The 24033-nt window shown below is 39.3% G+C and overlaps 1 protein-coding gene across 1 annotated transcript in view; it reads right to left on the bottom strand.

Moving 5' to 3' along the window:
* pex5la (peroxisomal biogenesis factor 5-like a) overlaps window positions 1-24033 on the bottom strand; it is a 46014-nt gene that overhangs the window by 20853 nt on the left and 1128 nt on the right. The window contains exon 2 of the mRNA XM_061296938.1: window positions 3861-3965. Within this exon, the coding sequence (XP_061152922.1) occupies window positions 3861-3965 (105 nt within the window). The remainder of the gene's footprint in view (window positions 1-3860; window positions 3966-24033) is intronic.

The following is a 24033-nucleotide window of genomic DNA, read 5'->3' as shown; positions in this document are numbered from 1 at the left end:
AGCAAGGAAACTTGACATTTGCTGTGTTGGTGCCCTCAGGGCTGTATCTGCATGTGGAATTTTAATTAAATGGGTTGCTGTTTTTACATGACACCTAATATTGTGAATCTTGACAATTAATTTTATGCACATTTCAAGGGCAAGCTTTTGGTGCCTTGAAAATTACAATATGATTATTTGTTGTGCTGCAAACTTGCTAAGCCAGCACAGGTAATTTCACTTTGTGCTGTGTTAGAACAAAACTTTCATTTTGCAGGATGTCTCGTACGCAAATTGTGATGCAATTAACAAAAGGTTGTTGTGCTCCATGTTTATTGACTGACTAAAAGTTTGTTTGGCTATGTTTAATTGAATGTGACTGCAGGTTAGGCTATTAATAATTGAATATTGACCTTTTACGAAAACAGTGAGTCATTCCAAAGCGTATCAAGTTTAATTAAATGTGATCATAGCAAGAATAATCCAACGGCTACATTATAATGAGTGGGTAGTATTAATGTGGTAGGCCATGTTTTTCCCAGTGAAGCTTTTTTTGTTAAAGAAAATAATTGGAGCGGGGGGGGGGGAACATCAGTAAAACTCTAATTGTCTTTATGTGTGGTTATAATTGCTCAGAGGTATGGCTCCCCAAACTGCAGTCTATTTATGCTAGTTAATTTAAACTCGCTGTGAATCTGAGCTGGTTTTGGCTCTTTGGCAGTAGGTGAAATAAGCAGTTGCAAATAAACAACTAAATGAAGTGCGTTGCCAGGGATGACGGAACTACTTTTGCTGGACCCTCTATTTTTTTTTTTGTTCCCCCACCCCTTTCTTTTTTGTCCCCTGGTAATGCAAATACGTTTGTATATGTCTGTTTGCCTGCTGTCAGAGTGATGTTTACAGTGTTGTGACTGTTTGAAGGTCAGCAAAAGAGCCACATGCAGACATTTCCATTCTCAACATCAGTTCTGATTTGGACAATATTGAGATGTTGACAGATGCTACAGTTTCTATCTACAGTATGTGGTGCAGGACATATTAGTCTCCATGGCTGTCTGGGGGGGAAAAAAATAGTACTGGTCATTCACTCTAGCTAAACATCTGGAAAATGAGGAGAGAAGTTTGTCCATATTAGTCTGGGGAGTTCTTTTGTGCACAAGTTTCATGCAAACACCAATTAAAAGTTGCAAGCACTGCATTATTTCTACATGGAGATTAGCATTTACTATTGTTGCATTTTCATGGTGTATGCCTTTGTGTCTTTATTAGTCGACAAGAACTTTAAGGAGTGATCTAGTAAATTATGTAATGGCAAACTTCCACTAATTGAATCGCTCGGGCTTTACTCAAGAGATCCTTTTAGATGTTGCTGTCAAGGGAATGGCATGAACTTTGTCAGATCCTTCAAGGTGAGCTTGGAATAGGTTATATAAAAGGAAACTTCAGTAAAGACGTAAAGCTATCGGGTGGAACTTGGAGGCTTTTACAGCCGGTTTCATTCAGTTGTTTTATCTTTAGCTTGTATTTAATAATTCAGTCTTTAGAATGGCTCAAAATTGGTCATCTTTAAACTCCAGTGGGTTGTAGCCAATCCTAATTATTCATTTTATCCCTTAATACAATTTAATGGGATTTAGTTTTCACTTTATATTCATTTTTTCATATTTCTTTTTTTAAACCAGCTTTGGAATGATTTATCAGTTTGAAACTGAAAAGGCCTCGGTGGTAACACAGCTCAGCTGGCGATCCGGATACCTGCTGGTGTGACCTTTTTAGATGTCTGTTGGCCTAGTTCGTATATTATTGATATACATCGTGCAACCAATTCTCCAAAGCCTTAACTCTGGGAGGAATTCATTTCGGGAAAAAAAAATGCCTTGAATGTTGCAGAGTTTAACCATGTTAAGGATTCTTAATAACGTGTATCATAACGATTCTATTCTTCTACCCCTTCTTTTTTATGTGTTTGTGTACCTCACATAAGGGAGTGCTTTAATTATGAAATAGTATTGACATATCTTTTTATTTTGTTGCAATTCCCGCAGGCTTGGATCTGTGTGCACCATTTAAGGAGAGGAGAATCGTGATTAGTTTCTTCATTAATCACGATTCTCAGCTAATCGATGCTTATCACTTGGGATCAATTGTTAGAGTTGTATATGACAGTTTTTGTGAAGTGTAAAGAAATATAATGATTGTAATGTAACATTTCATGCGAGAAGGTTTATGTAACGCTGCCAAATTTAATGACGTGGTTTTTCTCAAATACAAGCCAAGGCTTTCTGGGAGGTTGTGTCCGAGGATCTCACCCCTGACTCAGTAAAATCCAGCGAGATCTACACAGTAATGCGCTTTTCAAATAGACTTGACTTGACTTGACATGTGGCGCGAGGAGCCTTAGCCTGTCACTTAGCTTCTGTCATTTGCTAAGTGACATCACACCAGGACACGATGCCCTTTCGAAATGAGACATTGGAACGTCATCATTATTTTTTCAGACATTTGTGAAAAAAATATTTAGTGGCTCTAGCATGCATTCCTATTGTTTGTTGGTGTGTGTCTGTGGTGTGTGTGTTTTAAACACCTTTAAAAAAATTGCACGGCCAAGCCAAGAAGAAATACAAACACCGTAATTGTTTTTTCGTGCTTGCCTTGGTTCAAGTTTAAATTATTAACTAACTGCTCTCTGACACACAATATTGTCTTGAAACAACTGCTTTATTCAGCATGAATGGGAAACTAAGCCAAGGCGGTATACTGCATTGTAGATATATAAAAAGAGACATATTTGGTTTGAAAGGTTTTGCACAAATTGTCATTTAAGAATAATTTACCTTTACATATTTTTCAACCAATTCAAACAAAACTTGGGACATTTATATTTTTGCAATATGTTATAACTTTTTGCATTTTAATCACTTCTCATTTGAATTACGACTTGAATAATTTATTTCCCATTTGGTAGCATACCAACTGCTGGCATGTAAACATTTTAGGCTTCAGTGGTGACACCCAAAGCAATCAAATGAGATTTGTGTATCCTTCAGCAACAATGCAAAGCTATATGTTAATCTTTTTCTCTCGGGTAGCATCATTATCTTGGTTGTGACAGCTGATCAATGAGAAATTACATTAGGAAATCAATTGACTATAAAACAGGTTATTGAATCAGACAAGATGACATGAAGCAGCGTGCAAACTTTTTTTGTTTTAAACAATCAGGGAGAGAAGCAGCAGGATACAATGAGCCCCGTCAGTACAGGTGTATGTGTGTGTGTGTGTGTGTGTGTGGAGTGTTCGCAAAGACTTTTTGATGCACTTCTTATGAGATGTTAAAAGTTAATGAGGAGGTTTATCAGACTTGATTAGCGAGATGAAATGCATCTTGACCCCGTTGGTAATTCCTCCTGGAAACAGGCGAAGAAGATATTGACATAAAGGACTGCAGCATTTTTTCTTCAAGATGCCTAAATTTAGGACCAGAGACTTCAGAATAAAAACCTGTGATGCGGCTTATTTGCATATTTTCCAAAACCATGTTTACTGTTCAGTTTTCATAGAAAAATATGAATAATCGATGAGTCAGCAATTTTGCATTAGAAGGCACCCGGAATGAGATAAAAATATTCATGACGTCATCAATTAATCTAAGTCCACATGATTATCATCACCTTAACGAAGACTACAACAGACCAGAAGTCATTCAACCTTCTACATGGAGGAGAATACAAGAATTTAACCTTAACGTTATTAAATAGAGATCCTCAGCACCAGCATCTACATCACAACAATACTTTTTTTTTTTTTTTTTTTTGCATCCGTACAACCAACACAGGAGTACAATTCACTCAGAGCGCATGTTCTGAAATAGTTCTGCCCACCTTGGTAGTCACCGTGAGGAGGGGCTTGCCTTCTGAAGACGCCTTACTTGGTATCTCCTTCAGGACCATGGCAACAGTCTTATCTGCAGCCCTAGAGTCTTTGCCCTACAACAGTGAAATCAACAATGACTTGTGTCAGGACAGTTCAGGTTTGACAACTCAATGCATCGCCCTCATCCGGGGCATCTTACATATAAGACTTTATCTTATGATGATGGAAATACCAGAGCGCGTGAGACGCTCCACAGTAACGAGACATCCACAAGACTATGACGATGAAAAGTCACTGCACAATGTGTTGACTTGAGACTGTGATAAGCGTGATTATCCACACCAGTACTTAACACCACTATGATGGCGATGTATCACATGGCGATAACTGATTTTGTATTGACAGATGACACTGCATGGCTTTGGGGTGTGTGTGTGTGTGTGTGTAATGTTGACAAGCACTCCATATGATAACAAGCCTCCATGTTTACACATCAGCCAGTGACGCTTCATACCAAAAGAAAGCCCAGCAGTAAAGAGCAGACGGCTCCTTTGGATTGCTCACTTAGGGCTTGTATTATGTTGGATAAACTCAAACTTTCCGACACTAAATATTGGCTCAACAAACAATATGTTCCGCTAATCCGTAAAATAACAAATTACCATTCTTATGGGAGCATTATCAATGCCCCGCCTTCACAACAACTAATTTAGAAAGGAGCAAATGTGATAGCTGCCAAGGCCACCTTGCATAACTGTAGAAGTTTCAAGTGTAAGTCGTGAAATTGATTTTGGCTGCTTATATACCACAATTTCCACCTGAACTTTTTAATCACAGTACCTCGGGTACTCCTTGACATTGAATTTGCCCACAGCAAGAAGCTGCCTCTATTGGCGCTGTCGCAGTTAGACCCACAGATGTTCACTGGAGCCACATACCTCTGAAGGCCATTAAATTTGATCACCAAACAGGGACAAAGCCTTTTTTTGAAGTGACTTTAAGCAGGAATCCTTAATGGCATCATCGTAAAACAAAACAGCAACTTTAGAGCCCGAGTTTGACTTGCGAGATATGTATTTGTGCCATTCTTTCATGAGTCCAGTGCAGTTCGCTGTTGTGCTGTTTTTGTGACCTTAACAATAACCTGAGTTGTCCCCATGAAGGATGCAAGCTTATCCAGTGAGAAGGGATTAGTCCAGCCTTCATCACGAAGGGCTGAAATCTTTGTCCCTGGTGTATTACTTTCTTACTTCCCTCCCTTTAAAACGGAATAACAGATTGAGGCAACTGCGTTTGCTAAATTTGTGAAATTCAGTTGTATTTAACTATTTAAATATTTTTATTAAGGTACAATATGTAATAAACTTCCATGTGCATTAAATTTTAATCAAATCATCATTTGAGAACTTTTTTTAATTCTCCCACGTTGAAGTGTAAAGTGCATAATGTCATAGTGGCTTACAGTAATATTAAAGTTTTTGGTTTCACACTTTTAAGGTTAAAGATAGGCATGAATAAGTTCGATGTTTGCACAAACTACAACATAAAATGTTTTGCAGTTAAAGTCTCTTTAAATCCAATGCGGTATCTCATTGACTGCTAAATATGTGTGAAGCTTGTCTATTTGCTTGCTGCACAGACTATGAACCTTCCTGATTTATTCATGCAAGCTCTGCGAGGCTCACTTGGGCACAGCTGCAGTTGTTTGCTGGCTGTGCAGATGCAGCATTTATGTATTTTTGCATCCACATCCCTGCGATCAATGCCCCATCTGTGCCCTCCACTGTCTGTGACCTCACTCTTTGAAGCCAAGGGAGACTGCAGGAGGTAAGGGGTCAAAGTTCGAACAGGAGTACAGGGAGAGGCATCAAAAAAAGAGGCACACTGCATTATCCCGGCATCAGATGAAGCCTAAGGAAAACGTTTGGTGACTAACAGCTTTAGTTATATTTTTAATTTACACGTACACACTGATGTTGGGAAATCATTTTTCTCCCCCTCATTCTAGAGTCATTTTTAATGCATCAGTGGTGGGCTATCAAAACCAATGACATTTACAACTTGTAAATGTCTAATTTCTTCTATGAAAGTGTTGCTAACGGTCTCATCTCTTTATTTCATTGGATTTTACTTGATTGCACTTCTCACACAATTTAATGCGTTTTAATGTACCGCATTTTCTGCACTATAAGTCGCACCGGATTATAAGGCGACCTTCAATGAATGGCCCATTTTAAAACTTTGTCCATATATAAGGCGCAGCGGATGATAAGGCGCATAGAATAAAGAACTCAACGTTGCTCAAACGTTAATGCAACCACAATATAATAACACTCGAAATAGTGAAAACAATAACAATATATCAATAACTCAACGTTGCTCAAACGTTAATATCACACAACACGCAAACATGTAAAGCTTACTTTAATTAATTTGTCCTCATCCACAAATCCATATCGGTCCATATATAAGGCGCACCGGATTATAAGGCGCACCGTCGGCTTTTGAGAAAATTGGAGGATTAGGTGCGCCTTATAGTGCGGAAAATACGTTTTTTTTTTTTAAATAAGTGTTACAAGAACTGTCCATCCATCCATCTATTTTCTATACCGCTTGTTCAATATGACTATTTTCAATGCTGTAGCAGTGTCACTCCGATTATCTGCCCAATTCTGTTTTTGATCATCATGACACCGTAAATGTATATATCTAGCCTTTTTGCAAAAACACAAGTAACTACTAAAACACGGCAAATAAAAATGATTCAGATTCTTCTGCTCAGCAGAGAGAAGGCTAGAAGAGTGGAACTCGCATAGTCACTCATTACGGCGAGAGTGTTTCCAATTAAACACACACCCTCGCTGTGTGAGTCTTATACAGTATTACAGCCAATAATTGACATCCAGCAGGGCTTCGGGATAAGCCTTGCTGATATTTATAAATGTTGTCTTCATTTTATTGCAGTCATTTCATATCCAATGAAACCACTAATGAGATGTTTTTTTTTTCTTCCTCACTGTGACATTTCCTGCCACTGTTAATTGCCTTTCATGAACTTGATGAGGATCGCGTCTCGCAATGAATGGAGAATCTTGGTGGCACGCGTAATGTGCGAGTGAAAATTACACCCTGACCTGGTGTTGAGGAGTGATCTAATGAGGATTTGCTGAGTTTGCGACACGGCTCATACATCACTGTCACAAAGGGTCGGCCCGTGCTGAGATGAGTTTCGAAGGGAGGCTGTTGACAAACTAAGAAAAATGATTTCTTTGCCAATGATTGGCAAATGCCAATCATGTGTCATACTAGCCTGACGTAATTTCTCACTAAAACAAGCATCTGCTACAATTTCATATGAGCTTATTGCTGACTAAATACAGCAGCCTGAGTTTGAAAAGCTCACATTATTCATGATCCCAACTGTTTTTATCATGAGCAACATTCTTTTGTACTTAAAGCGCAAATGACCTCATTTCATTGTAGCTGTTCTAGTGTTTCATTGTGATCCTCCCATCTGTGCACATAATTGCAAGCGTGAGACATAGCATGATGGGTTCGTTGCTCTTCGCTAATCAGTTCCTTTTGAATCTTATTTAATCTGTAAAGCCCGTATCTCACTGAGCTGTGGGTGTTTGCACATGTAGTGATTGTTGGTATTTTGTCAAGGTTCCTAAAATGTTGCAAACTGTTGCAAACAGTCAGTTTTTCTTGATGCAAAGAAATTTTGGATGTGTTGTGACTTATGTGCATTTAAAGTTTGTTCTTCTAATCATTATTATTTTTATTATTATAGCTTGATTTCATTTTATAGTTGAGACAGTTACTGTTATGAAATATAGATATGCAAGTCAAATGAACATGGCAATATTCATACCCCCTCCTCACTAATCATAAAGCTGAGGTTCTTTTTTTTGTATACTTTTAATTTGAATAAAAGTTGAAGCTACAGAAAATTTCGCCTGATGCTTTGGACATCCTACCAGTCAACTCGCTAGTCATGAAGCATGTACCAGTGAGTCATTAAATAATTAATCCTTACCAATGTGTCTGATGACCCGGTAATTAAAAATAAATTAAATGACGGTCACAGTAGTGAGCTTACCGAGGATGTCGCATTTATAACTCCATAAATAAAAACTAATCGGCTTTCTCGCTCTGTTTTCAATCTATGTATTCATTTATTTATTTCGGTGCCTGAGGGTTGCGTTCAAGTAAATCATTGCACTCATAAATTGCTTGGACTCTAGCACTGGACTTATCTTCAGGTTACCAGGGTGTTTGCTTGGCAGGGAGCTTTCTTTTATGCCAACAAACACCTGGTTTACACAAAAGGTTGCAGTGGTATGCTTTTTATTATTATTATTAATGATTAGCACATTTTCGACCACTGGCATTAATTCAGGAGGGGTTACAATATATGCTCAGGGTGAATATGGGAAATACCACAACCAAAAGTGAATCTGACTTGTAATATTCATTATTTCAACATGAACAACAATGACAGTGGACCTAAAGGATCAGAAATGGAATCTTGAATTGAAAGTAAGAGGACAAAGCAAACTAGCTCAAAATGTACATTTTATTAGGACCACAGTAACTTTCAACTCTTGGTGTTTGGAAACAGCAATGAAAGAAGTCTAGCTTATTGGGAAAGAAAAACTATTATCTAACCCCACACACTTCACCACGTAGAGCTTATGCCGCTCATCTTTATATTGAGCACACATTCATTAACCGAGGAATAATTAAGCGCAATTTCATCCACCACACAAGTTCTAATTGTCCCCCTATTAGATTTAGAAAGAGAAAAATTACACACAATTTCCTATGAGCCTTATTTCAGCACAGCAGTTTGTGATTTGGGTCGATGGCGACAAAAGGACCCTTGCGGTGTTCAGGCTGCGGTTTTGTAGGCCAGCTGAGCAAATACGTACAAACAGATATTAGGGGTGGTCTGATTCTCACTGTGTGCCAAACTAAAATGGCCAAACAGCCAGTTTGGGTTCGTAGTGGCATCTTGCTGAGCAGTTTGTTTGCCAGTGCGTGTTGCCACTGTTGTCGTTGGCAAGAAGCATCCATTTCCGAGGTGATTGCTTTTTGAAGTCTGATGATAATTTAACATCTCTGAACACTGAAAATTTGAAGACATTATCACTTTAAGCATGCATTATTAGTTCTTCCTTGAGATAACAGTGCCCCATGAGGCCAAAACTCCGCCAGCATTGTATAGCACATTACAAACACTACTACTCGTATTATCAAGCACAAAACTTGGTTGCTCTACTTTTAATTAATTTGATTCCCTAACTGGAAAGTCGGGAACGTTCCAACCTTGATGGGAAAATTATGTTTGGGATCCGTGTAGATCTCAGAGACATACACTGAAACGCAAAACACGGGCCGCGTCTCATTAAATATTAACATGGGATCACAGAGCATGTAAAAAGCATGTCAGTTTCAACTTGTACTGGACACACACTCGCCTTAGGGCAACTGGCATCCTACACCAGGTGATGTATGTTTCATTCATGAATATGGATATACTGGTATCCAGTGGCTGAAAAGAATTGGTGGACTATACCTAGGAAGTGTTGACATCAGTGTAGGATGTAGCCCGCAGTGTTAAACATAGTGTTGGCTCCTCCCCCCCTTGCACTTGTGTTACTCCTGTGGATAGCTTTTGACTAATAATTTTTTTTATTTTTTTTAATTAATGAGGTTGTTATTTGGTAGGATTTTGCTGATGTTTCCACTTTGCTTACTTGCGCATTTATTTGCAGTGCATAATTTAGTTCTAATTATGGCTATGTATTTTTGTGACTCGTTACAAAATCAAAGTGTACTGCACATGCGATTCCACCAGTCGGCTAGAAATGAGAAATGCATTTTATCATCATCGATGTCAGTCTTAGTGAGTAATCAATGTCGGACACATAAATCAAGCTTTCGATTACAGTGGGAGGAACAGATGTTTTTGTGAGCGTCCATATGGTTTGAATTTGCATGTTTGAGTTGCATTTCATTGTCACTGATTGTGTGACACGTTTGAGGCGAGTGTTAACGTGCTCTCGCGGCCTCTCCAAGGGTCGAGCGATACCCTTTGCGGCGTGCGCAGCTCTTTTCAACAGCCTCTCGTCTCACCTCGCTTCCTCTCAAGCTCCATGGAACCTCTTGAGACTTCTGAGCTATTAGATAACATGGCGCCAAATGATAGCCTTGTTTTTCTGCTCATTTTTTGTGTCTTTTCTACTTGTAATACAATTGGGGCAGTGAAAAGTGTTCAATTCAAGGTAAACTTGTAAACATGCAGGATTAGATGAACTATTATTAGCAGCAAGGTCAGACTGAAACAAGCAATTACAGTATAGTGAGACCTTATGAAATGTCGGATTCTTGTATTGTTCCATTTTCCAAAGCCACCATAATTGCAACTGCATGTAATCAATAACAGGAAATAAATATAAACACTCAGGAAACCTTATTTTGCTCAATTTGTCAATAAATGCTACTTTTCACAAATAAAACTGGACTCTTTAAAAGAAAATGAGACCATAACTGTCGGCATGGAGGCAGAGAGATATTTCTTCATTATGACAGTGACTATTTCAGGTCTTGTTGCTTTCAGGGTTTTGTAAATAACTCAAGGGATGAATTCCAAAGGGAAGGAGAAGCCAATTCAATCTATTACACCCTTCAGCTATAGCTTCATCAAAAGGTCACATTTTGTAATGGGGGAAACATTTTTTCATGGCCTCTTCAGTTCCAGATTTATGGAGTTGACTCTTAAAGCAGATTAAAAGAAGCTGATTTAGCCCTTGATGAGGTTCTCAGGTCATAAAAAAATGAAGCAATTCTGTTGTGATGCAAAATGAATATGTAGCATTCAATATCAAAACCTTTTATAACTATACAGCCAAATAACATTTTCTGACATTCACACTAGAATAAGATAGCACAAAGACAAAACAGGAATCCATTTTGTTAGTTTGTGCCAGTCATTAGCTTTTATTTTTTTGCCTTAAATTTCATTTGTGGCTCTATGCTTGACAAAAAAAAAAAATCAAAAAGCAAAACCTATATTGCATTAATCCTTCAGATGCTCATTTTGTGGAAGTCTCTCGAGATATTTTGGATAGACTCCAAATTGTTTGGAGTACTTTGGAGGATCCAGTATAAAGCTGGAGATTATTTTTTTGTGTCCTGACATCTTGTTTAATTTTCCCCACTGCGTATAAGCCAAATCTCATCCTCCTTTCTCCCGGACAGCACACACACTTGTTCAGTTTGAGTGACTTCAAGAGCTTAAAGGGGAGACCATGATGGCCTGGCACAGAGGAAATAAAAGCCAATGCAGGGTGGCCGCTAACACCGAGGTGGAATTCCACTTCAGCCACCTTCCTCTTTGCTAACTCGTCACCTCTTGACAGAACAAAAGCTGTCTCCCGGCTCCCGTGGCCAATTTCCTCTTTGCCCATTACCTTCCCATTAAGGAAAACAGGCAAGCAAGGACACAAAGGCCCTCTTGCAGCCAGCCCGAGTCATTACTTACACTATAGCCATGTTGCTCGCAGCTTGGTCTGCAGCCGCTAATGATGAGGGATGGCAGCAAAAGCAAGAAGATCTCCTCCGAGCACGAAGCGAGCGTAACCTGATTACTAGCGACTTGCTCGGAAAACGGCGATACATTCTCACTTTCCTTTCTCACTCCCAGTTTCCTGCCGCTGCCCTCCATACAGGAAATAGTCGGATGACTTTATAACTGTGCTTGGTCAGCAGCCGTTGCAAATTATGCCTTTCTTACCCCTTGTGTGTTTCTCCTCTCGTTTTGATTTAATCACCCTCTCGCACCAAGGGATGCGGATCTAGCCTCCATTCAATTACAAAGACATTAGCCACACTGTGCCGTCGGGGATTCTAACTGAGAAGTGGACAGCACTAACCATTTAAAACACCAGTCCGTATTACGTGACTTTGGAGTTGGGAGCTTGTCTCAAAGCCATCGTTGAGTTGACTTCAAGCAGAAAATGGGCCTTTTATCATTTGGATTCGCACCTAGAAATTCACTCCAAGATTTTTTTCGTTTGCTTGATCTCAAGAGTTCTGTTGTACTAAAATAGAATGTGAGCTATTTATGGCAGGACAGAATAAGAGAGGGGAGAAAAGAGATGGCATCTTCTAGACAACCAGGAGTTAATAAAATGCTGTCTTTTTTTAATTAATTTTTTCTTCCGTAGCCTCGATTTACAAAGATGGACATCAACTATTATAAGACATCAATTACTGTGAAGCTTGAGTGCACTCGTACAAGCATTTTATGACTATTGATGATTATTGTTGATATAAAAAACATCCTTTATTTTAACCATGACAAATGATGACTTCAATGCCATACACACATGCACGCGTAGACACACAAATGAACACACACACACACTTCAAGTAATCAGGTTCTCAGACACCAGCCCATGAGGCTTTTTATTTTTTTTTCCTCGGGTGACTGGCCAATTAAGAGCTTTGGAAGCGTCAGCAGCAAGGAGAGCGAAATAGGAGCAGGATGAGGAAGGGTGTTGTCAAGTCGCTATGAACAAGGATCAGAGTGAATCTATGAATCTTAAATTATTGCCATTACAGCCAATGGAGTTTCTGTTGAGATTTTCTCTCATAAGTTGATAGGCATTTTTAAGACCCCACTGAGACTTCAAAATGGCAAAGTTTATTGATACTGTAAAACATGTTATGCCTCCTATGTTATCCGTCATTTTGATGCAATATTAATCAGGTTAAATTGTTGAAAAATAGTTGAACAAATTAATGCTCAATTGTTTTATTTACTACATCGCTCAGAAGACTTTAGGTTTAGGAAGACGACGTAACCAACACTTGTGGTTTTTTTTTTCTTTCTCCTATGAAGATTTAAAGGCTTTTCAATATCATATTTCTAGCCCAAAGTTATGTATTAGCGTCTGTTCAATGTGGGTCGGTTTCCTCAATTTCTTATGATTTAATTTCTGGAGTAGAAAAACAAAATCTATTTCCAACAATGTATGTAGAATACGATGCAATGCACACTATTAATATATTTTGGCCACAATGTTTGATTGCCATGTTGGAAATGCTTTTTTTTTTCAGCCATGCATTGCTCAGCATACCACTGCAAATCCTAGGTCAAGTGTAGGTCTCCTGAAATGATGTTCCACTTGCCCGCCTTGATTAAAACCATGTGCACTGCCTCTCTTGGAGCCTTGACACTCAACTCCTCCTCCATGCTGTTGTATCACCCTGCCTCTTGTTCACCAATCCTTCACTGGGGCGGATCGGCAGCCCCGCAGGCCTAACGAGATGGGCTGCTAGTGAGGGCTTATTGTTCCAAGATCCTCTCTCATGCCGAGAGAGGAAATTAACACTCTCTCTCTCGATTCATTTCGCAAAAAGACCGAAGGGTGTAACGATTTGGGCGAAAGCAATTACTGTGGAATCTCGGAATTTGACGGGAGGTTGAACAGTTTTCATAAGTAAAGACTTCTGGACACCCCGTAAGGGCTCTGGACATGAGGAAATAAAGATTCTGATAAAAGGAGATGTAATAACGGATGGATGCCAAAAAAAAAAAAAAATCCACTTACCAACACTGATATTAGATGAATATTTTGTGTGAGATTGAAGTATAAGACCAACGAATCCAATTCAGCGGCCATTTGCTGCTATTACCGAAATTAATACCATTTGTCATAAATGTTTTTGTTCAGCCAAAATTCCAAGGAGCTGTCAAAATCCTAAATGAACACGCGTACTTTACAGCATCGCTTCCCCGGGGGACCGTTATGAAGCAATCATGCACTTAGCAAATCATTTGTACTTGTAAAAGCTTTTACTGGATGTGCTCTGTGAAACCAGTCAAAGCGAGAGTTTAACTTTATCCACATGACCTCTCGTGTCATAAGAATGCTGACACGTGCATTTTCTTGTAAAGCAAGAAATGACATTGTCCCCTTCCACAGTGTGCACAACCTTCATAAACCATCTCGAGTTACATGTCTTTGAAAAGTCATCACAGCAGATGCCGGCTTCACGAACAATTTTCCATCCAATGTGTCATCCAACTATTATTTTCAGTCATCGGTATTCTGTGTAATAGCTCAGATCAAACCGTCCTTTTTTTTTTGATGATGATAATGTTTACACTCAGTTGCAAATCTCTTTTGCCTGTTTACCGCACAACGATGTGGAATTTAATGCATGGCTAAAGATAGGCATGTCAATCAGGGCGGTTCGTGATGATAAAACCCGATGATGCATCTGTGCTGCTTTACATCCGATGAAAAGGATGCATATGCGCCCATCTATCTTTGTGTGCATATTAGTGGAAAAAAAAATACACGCAGATTTATGCATTTGGCGTCGGGGCTGAATTCATTGTAGATTTGAACTGAATTAATTAGCAGACCTGAAAAGTGCTTCAATAGATTTTCATCAAACCAACTTGGGGAGACATAGCACGACTGTTCTGTCAAACTGGTTTAATTTGAATGTGTTTGCCAGTGCAAGTGAAAATTATGTGTGAAATTATAACCACAACAGAAAGACATGCAGCCTTACTTGTGCTGTGAATGCTAAGTTCCGTGAAATGCCACATTTAAATAGAACGCGGAGCCACTTTGAATAGCAGCAAACTAAGTTGTCTGTGTTCACACCCAGAATGGCGCACACACCCCTTTTTGGAATAGGCCTTCTTGCGTGCATCGTCGAAATCGCCAACAGCCGGTCTAACGCGCCCGTGCTCCGCCAGATTTGGTCAAAAAAATAGTGCCCTCAGTCTATCAAAAAAAAAATCAGCAGCACTGATTGTGATGCCCATACTTTCAAACGGATCACATAGACTTAAGAATCAAAATACCTATGTTAACTATCAACAGTGAAGTGCTAACTATACATAAATAAATGTGACGGCCGGGTTGAGCGAGTTCCGCTCTATTCCTATCTCCTCCTTTAAACTCAATAATTCTTCCAACTGCCAATGGGTTAGGCTGTCCAGTTATATTTTAGCATGTAAAAAAGAGGGATCTGTGGCAGGATTTTCTTCTTGAGCCATTTATCTGAGGAAGCCTAATGTGCTGATAGGACAGCTGTCACTAAGCCAAACACAGCTACAGCAGTTTTCTGAGACACCAGGAGACTCCACAATGAGAAACATAGACACCAACTAGAATGTTCTCAATATTGCACCGAATTCCTTTAAAGACCCACCGTGTTGTCACTTATCACTAATCCACACCGCTGCTGTTCCCATAAATCTGACATTTGTCTAATCTTCTATCATTAAGATTTAATCTACTTCGATTTGTTCCTTTGTTTTCTGAATGGAGGCTCATATCCACTGAGGCAGTCCTCATTTCAAAATCCCAGAGTTAAAGTTTTCAAAGCAAATCTTTTCGGAATGTGATCTATTTGTCATAAAGTTAGTGATGCATAATTGAACCTGCTACGCTCGTCCGACGTCATTCAGCTGAACATATTGAAAAGCATGTGAGCAACTCATCAAATGTTAAACGATCAGCAGCGTGAATAAAATTCAGTATGACCATTTTCTCACGCCAGGTCACTTGAGTCTCACGCGGTGCACACACGCCAGAGTCTCCTTTTCAGAATAAATCTCCATACTGAGGAGCCATCAAAGGGCAATTTCTCCACTGATCATCCACAGTGCCACTATATGTATGTGTGTGTGTGTATCATGGGTGCCCCTCATACATGATTAGATGCGAGTGGGGGTGCTGATTACACAAGGAGCTTCCAAGGTGCACATAGTCACGTCTTCGAGCTTAGTTTATTAGCATCTCTTAGTGCTGCCTGTGACTGGATGCTTTTTGAAAACTTCATGAGGCAAAAAAAAAATGTTGAGAGGATCGCAATACAATCATGGAAATGCTAATGGTTTGTAGATTTTTTTTTTTTTAGGCCCACTTGTAGTGATTGAAGCCTGAGCTGATAGTCATAATAGTACAAGACTGCGTTAGCTTTCTATTCAAAGTATTGAGTCTTTCGGATTTGCATTTCTACAATGAGAATGATGCTATGTAACATTGAACTGGGGGGGCGGGGGGGATGGTTGGACTTGGAGCATGTTGCACATTATGCATGTATGAGTTGCAGATGGGAATTTAACTATAGTATACATTTACATAAGTCGAATCTGCCATCTATATATTTTTAATAGATGAGCAACAATTTTAGTGGAATTGTTTGAAATTGGAAATATTCACATTAACAGTCGACACTGATTAGTGTGGTTTGTTATTCATTGTTGTATAAAAGCGATATCACACTTGAGGTCATGACATTGCACTGTATATCATCAGTCCCACTCGTGTGGCATTGCTTAAATATACAATAAGCAGAAGGAAAGTCTTGACTGTCTTGACTGCTCAATAAAACATGAATAGGGAATATGCACTGCAAAGCGGGCCGTGTGTTGTCGTCATATACTCAAACTGTCATCAATGAGTCAGTCCGTCGTGTGTCATCAGGTTGGTACACAAATTTAAGAATTGTTATGGAAAACTAGTCAGTTTGACTCTCTAACTTTTGAATTCCATTTTCATCACTATATAAAAACATTGAAACAACAAAAGTGAAGCATCATCCAAGCGTTTCATGGCATAGTTCCTTTTTGAATCTAAAGAAGCGATTGTGCCACTGAAGCGCAAAGGAGTCATAGATCACACTCCAATTTTCCCCTCAAGTTCTTCACTCTGCAAAGGCGAGGCACTGTAGCGTGAAAGGAAGTCATTTTTCAGTCACTACACAAAGCTTGAGATCGGGTGGAGACTGGACAAAAGTCTTGGGACAGCCCTTAATTCTTTCAGAATATTTGGACAAGTCCCTCTAGTTTTGGGAAGGCTATTTTCTATTCCGGCATGACCGCACCCAAGGCACAAAGCAAGGTAGATTACTCTGATTGGATGAGTTTGGTTTTGAACGACCAGAGAGCACTGACCTCAATCCCATTAAGCACCCATGGGATGAACGACAACAGATTGGGAGAACAAAACGGAAAATGCGTGCGATAATTTGTCACATGTTGTTTTTAGGTCAAGCATCCCAACATTACTCCTTATATATTTATTTCTTGCCACGCCATCATTAAAATCTGACCTTTTCTATGGAAGTCGGTCTTCCCACCCTGGGGTACTGTACAGTATATGATGTCTTCGAGATCAACTTTAATTGACATGCGAGCGTTCTTGAGGTTAGGGCGGCATGAGAGCGAGGAGCAGGAAATGGAATGTGAAAAGTAGAAAGGCTTGAGTGCTTCTGCTCAAGGTTGAGCATGCCTCTTCACCAGTTTGGATGACAACAATGACAAAGGAGATGGATATGCCGATCTTGTTCTTCCCTCAACAGTGCTAAACCTGGATGATGCTAAAAAAGGCTCAAAGTGAATGTTGGTGACTTTAAGATGTACTGACAACTTTGAATGAGTAGCATTTTACTGACTGTATTGTATGACCTTTTTAAAAAGATTTTTGGGGGGAATATTCATACTGTGGCTAATCCAGACATTTTTTGCTTCTTAAGGTCTTAAATTTTCATCCTCACCTTAACTAAGGGGCCCAAACACACAAAAAAAAGCTTCACCAGCCCAAAATAGCAACAAACTGTGGTATCTGTTATTCAACTGAGACATCACTTGGGTAGCGAAGCTCTTAATGGCACACAAGCCTCAGTGCGGTGATACAAACAGTGTCATGGACACGCAGACACTCATTGCCTCTGGCATTGATGGATTACACAGAGAAGGGAATGAATTGGAAGATACAATAGAACAATGTTTGGCTTGTCACACCTTTAAACAATGTGATGGGTCTGTGTTTTTTGGTGACTGTTTTCTGTGATCCCAGGAACCTTGTCACATTTGACCAAATGACAAAAGCTACCCTTGCATGGTCATTGACATGTTCGATTATTTTCTGGTATTGTCAATTAAGAAAAAAAGAGGAGTTCTTCCCGTGACCACGTCAACGATTCTGCAGAATTTCCAACTACTGGCTAATCACCAGAACACAATGCTGTTGTTAGTTAATGCAAATTTGTGCAGTTCTGCTTACCTTTTGAGTTTGACATCAGAGTCCCTGAAGTCCATCTCTTTATATTTGCCAAGCCTAGTTGCAAAGTTATAGATTGAGAAACTGGATGTGAGATGGTACTGTTAATTTAATCACAATTTCAAAATACATTTTCCATACTATAACTCCTGTTAGTATCTATTCCTTTTGCCACATATGTGTAGATTTTAAGATACTTAGTCAAATTCAGGAAACGTGATCTTGTAACAAGACATTCTTTGAACACGCATTCCTAATAAGAATCAGAATAATCTTATTCAGAAGACGCAGGGAATTTATTCTGGTGTAGTTTGGTCTACGCTAGTCCATTAATCCACAAACCATAGTGGCACATTTGGTTTATGCAGTCTGACTGGTTGTGGCACAGGCTAGGCACAACCACCAACGGCTCAATCGTGGCATGCCCTTTGACCCTTTCAACAGCAGGCTGGTGACCATGCTCTGTCTTATAGGTAAATATGAATCACACATCTGTGTCTTCTCTCATTAGTTCTACTTGTGTGAGCATGACTGCTTGTGGGCAAACAGATGGTTTGAAAATGCAATCTTTACTTGTGAGCCGTACCTAGAAACACATAATATAAACTTTGAGTTGGATCACAGCCTGCGGGATGGCTCCAGGAGAGCGATCGTGTCTTGGTTGCGAAACCTGCCTGCCCTTGCGTCCGCTCAGCTGGTGTACCCTTGAACTCAGCATACATACCATCTGCACGCCACAATCCACCCCGCAGGCCAGCCCTCAATTTTTGCCAGGGAATTCATTACCCGTATGGTATTTGGATTCGTTAGGCGCCCTGCCGTCACGCACGGAGTGATGCACGCAAGCATCCCAAACAGCCGCTAACATCGACGTTGTTTGGAAATGCACAAATGTTGCTTTTCGAGTCTCACAACTGCAATTGCTTACTGTGTTCAATTCATCTGACCAGACAGTTGTCATCAATTCCCCCCATATGCAATATCACAACCTCACATCTCTGACTCTGCGCTTCCTATCTGACTTTCACACGGCCCCCCCGGGGAGGTGTGACTGACAGTTCGAACAGCCCGGATTGGAACAACAGCTGCTGTGAATTTGTTTTGGCAAAACATGGTGGATTGTCACACTGATTTAGCTAAAGTGTTAAGCGGCATATGTTCTTTAACCTAGTCAGCATTGAGCAATATCGACGCCGCGACCAATTCGGAAGAAAAATGACTTTCATTTGTGTGTCATTTTTGTTGCCATTAATTGCACAGTGGGCGACGGCATATATGATATATTGTTATTTTTTTTACAGAGCATCTTCTTCCGTTTGTATGACAAGCACATAGAAAGAAAATACCTTTTGTCTGGAGGTGCAATGTTAGGAGTCATCATATCAAAAGATGAGCCTTGCTCAAGGCGCATAAAGCAGATTCTCTCAGCAAAATAGCTGAGAAGAAGACAAAGGTGACGTTTTCAAAGCAGGTTTTTTAATGTGTGAATCTGATCCGGTTCTCTTACTGCAATTTTTGCACTCGACGATAAATTAAATGTGCATTTGTTAGTCACCCAATGCATGAGCTTTAACAAATAAAGTATTATCCCTCACTGTTTAGTTTAGCAAGCAGAAAATGAATTCAGTGTGTGCTGAGTTAATCCTAAATCTTCTCATCTTAATTTTTGGTTTGTCGCCTAACGGGAAGTTGTGAACTGAATGAATAAAAAGTAAGTCAGCCCCTTCAAGCAGGTTCATTGTCAGGGCAAAATTCAGATAAAGGTTCAGAGGTCTGACGAGAAAGGTTGTAACTGTATCCGGGAGACTTTAAATCATAGAATAATGTATTTTCTTGACAGTTGAAAATAATAGTCGCTCTTGTTCACCATTTAAATAGCACCATTTAGAACATTTAAAAAAAAGAAATGTGAAAATCTCCTGGTTTGTGGTGGGCGGAGCTAACCTTGACTCCAAAGTGTGTTGAACAAGTCAAACTGTTGGAAAATAACTTTTTGTGGACTATCACAACCACAGATTGACAGTCCCATCTGTCTGACCATTCACATAGACACAATACAGACATCTGGTGTTCCACAGGGTTCAATTCTGGGACTGCTGCTGTTTTCATTGAATCTGCTGCCCTTGGATTCCATTTTATGGAAACATGGTCTTTCCTTCCCTTTTTTTCTTTCCAAATTGCACTCTTTGCAGTTTGACGCCTACCCATTAACGGCGAGACGACTCAATCCATGCGCACAGACTGCTCTTTTGACTGTACTCGAAAATATGTGGTGAGAATATAGTTCAACTCGTATAATCACATCCGTTTACCTTCTTTAATGTCTTTGTTGTGTAGCTAGCAAAATGAAGAAAAATATATCTTCGAGTTCCCTTCCTCTTAGTAATAAAATCTCCACAAGTTGATAAGATTAACCAAGTGGCTATAAATGTCAACACCAAATCTTACACCTTTGAACTTCCATCCCCGTGAATCCAAGTTAAGGACTTCCTGTATTATCGTGAGGATGATTTTTATGCCATATTAGACAAGCAATCATTTTCCCCAAGAGATGAAGTACAGTATATGACGATAGTGTTCACATCTGCCACACTGAAGCACATATTTGTTTATCAAGTGCTCTCGTCAGCAATCTTCGGAGGACCAAATACATGGCGCCTCAACTTGAGCGCTGAGACTCCTGGTTTCTGGAGCAAATGAATTCCCTGCTGAAGAATGACTGTTATGAATGGCTTGGGAAGAAGAGAGAGAGAGATGGGCCACCTATTCTTTTGCACGGCCTTCTGCTCCGAGTTACAAAGATGCTGAAGCGTGTCCTACTTTTGTGAGGGGAAAAAATGTGGCTTTGTACAGTAACTCTGGGGACTTGCCATGTGGGGCTCGCAGGGCTGCTGTGTTCACGCGCTTGGAAACAAGACAGAAGGATTCTACTACGGGTCAAATTGATTTATCACCCGTCTTTTTAATTTATTACACGGAGTCTCAAGTGCAAGGCAGAAGAGGGAGGTGCTGTGTTGAGGAAATTCATAAATGGACATTTTTTAGTCAAAAATTAGATTAGTCGCAAATTGTGTTACGTTAACTTTTAGCTACATAAAGAATGCAGATAACGGATACAGTTAAGAATTTTTCTTTTCGGGGTTTTAAAGTCAGACTGATGTTCATTCATTAGCAACCAAATTCTGAATTTTATAAGAATATGGATCTTCAGACCAGCATTTGTATTGGTTTCAGTTCAAATAAACGTAAGTACTGTAACTTCACCCGGTATGTTTGGCAAAGTACAATCTGAACCCTGGTTCACACTAAACAAGTCAAATGAGACAACAAACCTTTTTAAAATGACATTCCAGAAGCTGTTTATGACAGCTGGTAAAAATTGCTAATAAAAACAGCTTACAGTAGATGTCTCCTACTTACGTTGCGGATGACAACACAAAATCCTCCAGGCTGATTATGTGGAAATTCTTTTCATATCCAGGAATGCTTTTTAATAACAATGTGGGAAGCAACGCTAAGTCTTTGTCTGCAGAGTAAACGTGTTTGTTGTATCTTCCATGTTTGTGTCAGACTTGTCATGGCTTTTGGTACAAAAACTCAGAGGATACGTCTCCCTTACAAACAAGCAGCTACCACATTACTCAATCATTTTATGCGTTGTTAAAATACTTTTTTTTTCCTTTTAATTTGTTTCATTTTTAATTTATTTTAATTCGCTGCATTTTTACCAATAATTCACAAAACTAACCTGCTGTAACTTGACCTAATTTGTCATGATGAGGCCCGCTCCATTTTAGAAATCTAGTGTGTAGTTATGTATAATACATTCACGAAAGTATTGGGACACCTGACTATACAGGCAGGAAGTGGAAAATTTAATAAAATCGGGATTATACATCCAGTGACAGTTGCTTTTTACCATCTCTGAGAGAAGCTCTGCCTGTGGAGCTTTCGTTCCATTCGGGGAGCACCTGATTTCTCTCATTATTCTGGCTCCTGAACTAGGCAGCCCTATTAAATAGCTTTTAATCAAGACCACGGTTCATTACGTCAAGGAGACTTTAAGCTCTCGATAAAAATAGCTTGCCAGACCTCAGTCTACGCACCTTGAGTTGTCCAGCTCAGCCGTAGTAGAATTCTTGATGGAAATGTCTTCCTTCATATGACAGTAAGTGAAGGGGTCTCGGTAAAGAATGAAAACTTAGTTGGTGGATTATGCAAATGAATCCTTTTTAATGATGTAAGGCACAGGCTTGCTAAATCCTCCACTGAAGCACTTGATCAACATTTGTGTCAAGCATTACATTACTGACTATTATTTCAACTACATAGATAAACAGTCAAAAGTAAGACGGATCCATATATATATATATATAATACATATAGATTAGGAATTAGATCCAGCCTAATGTGCGATTCTCAAAACAAATAATTCCGCTTGTTCAGAAAACATTACATTTCCCCATTTACCAACTAAATATGAATTGTTTTTTTAACAAGAGTCTGTCTAGACTTGATCCACTTCTGATCAGTGATAAACACCCCCAAGATCTTCCCTGCGGGGACTTACATTATGGCAATCAAATTATGTAATCATGTTCTGCTTAACAGAGCAAACAACCAAAGGCCTTGTAGTATCTCTTCCATTAATCCAATATCTATTTTGCGCCCATAATAGAACCACTCTCGTAATTAAATTGACTCTAAATATAAATACTGCGGGTGGAAAACCGTAACAAAAATGACACCGCAAACTGTAAAGTCGCGATTTGTCAGACCAAGAATGATGACACAATCCAGTATTTACTAAACTAAAGAGGTACTCCAGATTGCTTAGTTTTTTTTTTCCTAAAGTTACTAAGGGCATCCTGTCACATTTCTTGTCCGGGATACTTTTACGCCAGAGGAAAGATGAGCGAAACAGAAGTTTGCAGTCTAGAATTGTTTTCCGATCAAGCTCTGCTCACAATTCTATTGTTTGCCTGCCAAGTTGTCACGAGTCTAACCTGACTCACGCCAAGACATTCGATCCACCTGATATTATATTATCATGTTCGGATTCACAGAGACACTCCAACCGCAATTGTGTACAGTCAAAGCATCCCCCATCCTTGTGCAGACATTCAGAATTAGACTGTCGAAAATGAAATATGATGACTAGGACTGGCTTCCTTACAGAATGCAATAAAACACTCATACAGACAGTGATGGTAAGACGGATTTCCATGTCGGGAAGGAAATCTGATATCTCTTGTTAAGAGTAACTGACTTATGGCACACTGCTCTTTAAAGTCAAGCGAAGTAAGTTCATTAAGACACAGGTCTCATTCGGCAATGAATAATGACAAAGCTCACTTTGGGTTTTACTTTGTGGTTGTCATTTGCAGTTGTGGAGTAGTGAGAATATTTTTCATTCAAAACATTTACTGTAATCATTACTATTGGAGTCCAGACTTGCACGAAAAATCGGGTTGCTTTATTGTGGCTACAGAAGTAAACGTCCAGTAATATAAGATACAAGTGAAAGGAGAAATTTTCCTACCACTTCTAAAAGCCAATGTCACATTCTTCTATAAAACGCCATCAACGGCACACAATGGTATATTTTGCGTAAACCTCTCCAAACTCCACACAGTTCACATTATTCTTATACTCATCCCTAATATGTACACAGTTGATAGTCCAATGGAACAATGTCAAAATCAAACTTAATGTATGTGATTGCAAACATGAAAAAAAAAAAGATCTATTTCATCAAATGGAGTAGCTGCTTTACATGTAAAGAATTTGCCAAATACATTTTATCTTAAATGGTATGGGAAAGGAAACATACAAAAAATATCGGAGCACATGACATGAATTGAAACATCATACGGATATGTGAAACATTTGGTTACATCCCATTCGTCACAAAACAAGCATTTCATTTGGGCTGTTACAAATAAGTCTCCAAAAATCAAACGTGAGCTGTCGACCGCCTTTTCATGCATTTTCAATGAACACTGCATGCTTGAGTAATACGTCATAAAATATTCAAGTTCGGTCTTTAATGCTCTTGAATGACTGGAGTGTTTTATTA

The sequence above is a fragment of the Syngnathus typhle genome, linkage group LG14 (assembly GCF_033458585.1).
Source record: "Syngnathus typhle isolate RoL2023-S1 ecotype Sweden linkage group LG14, RoL_Styp_1.0, whole genome shotgun sequence".
Classification (NCBI taxonomy): domain Eukaryota; kingdom Metazoa; phylum Chordata; class Actinopteri; order Syngnathiformes; family Syngnathidae; genus Syngnathus; species Syngnathus typhle.
The sequence above is the reverse complement of the archived record's forward strand: the minus strand, read 5'-3'. Positions and strand labels throughout refer to the sequence as shown.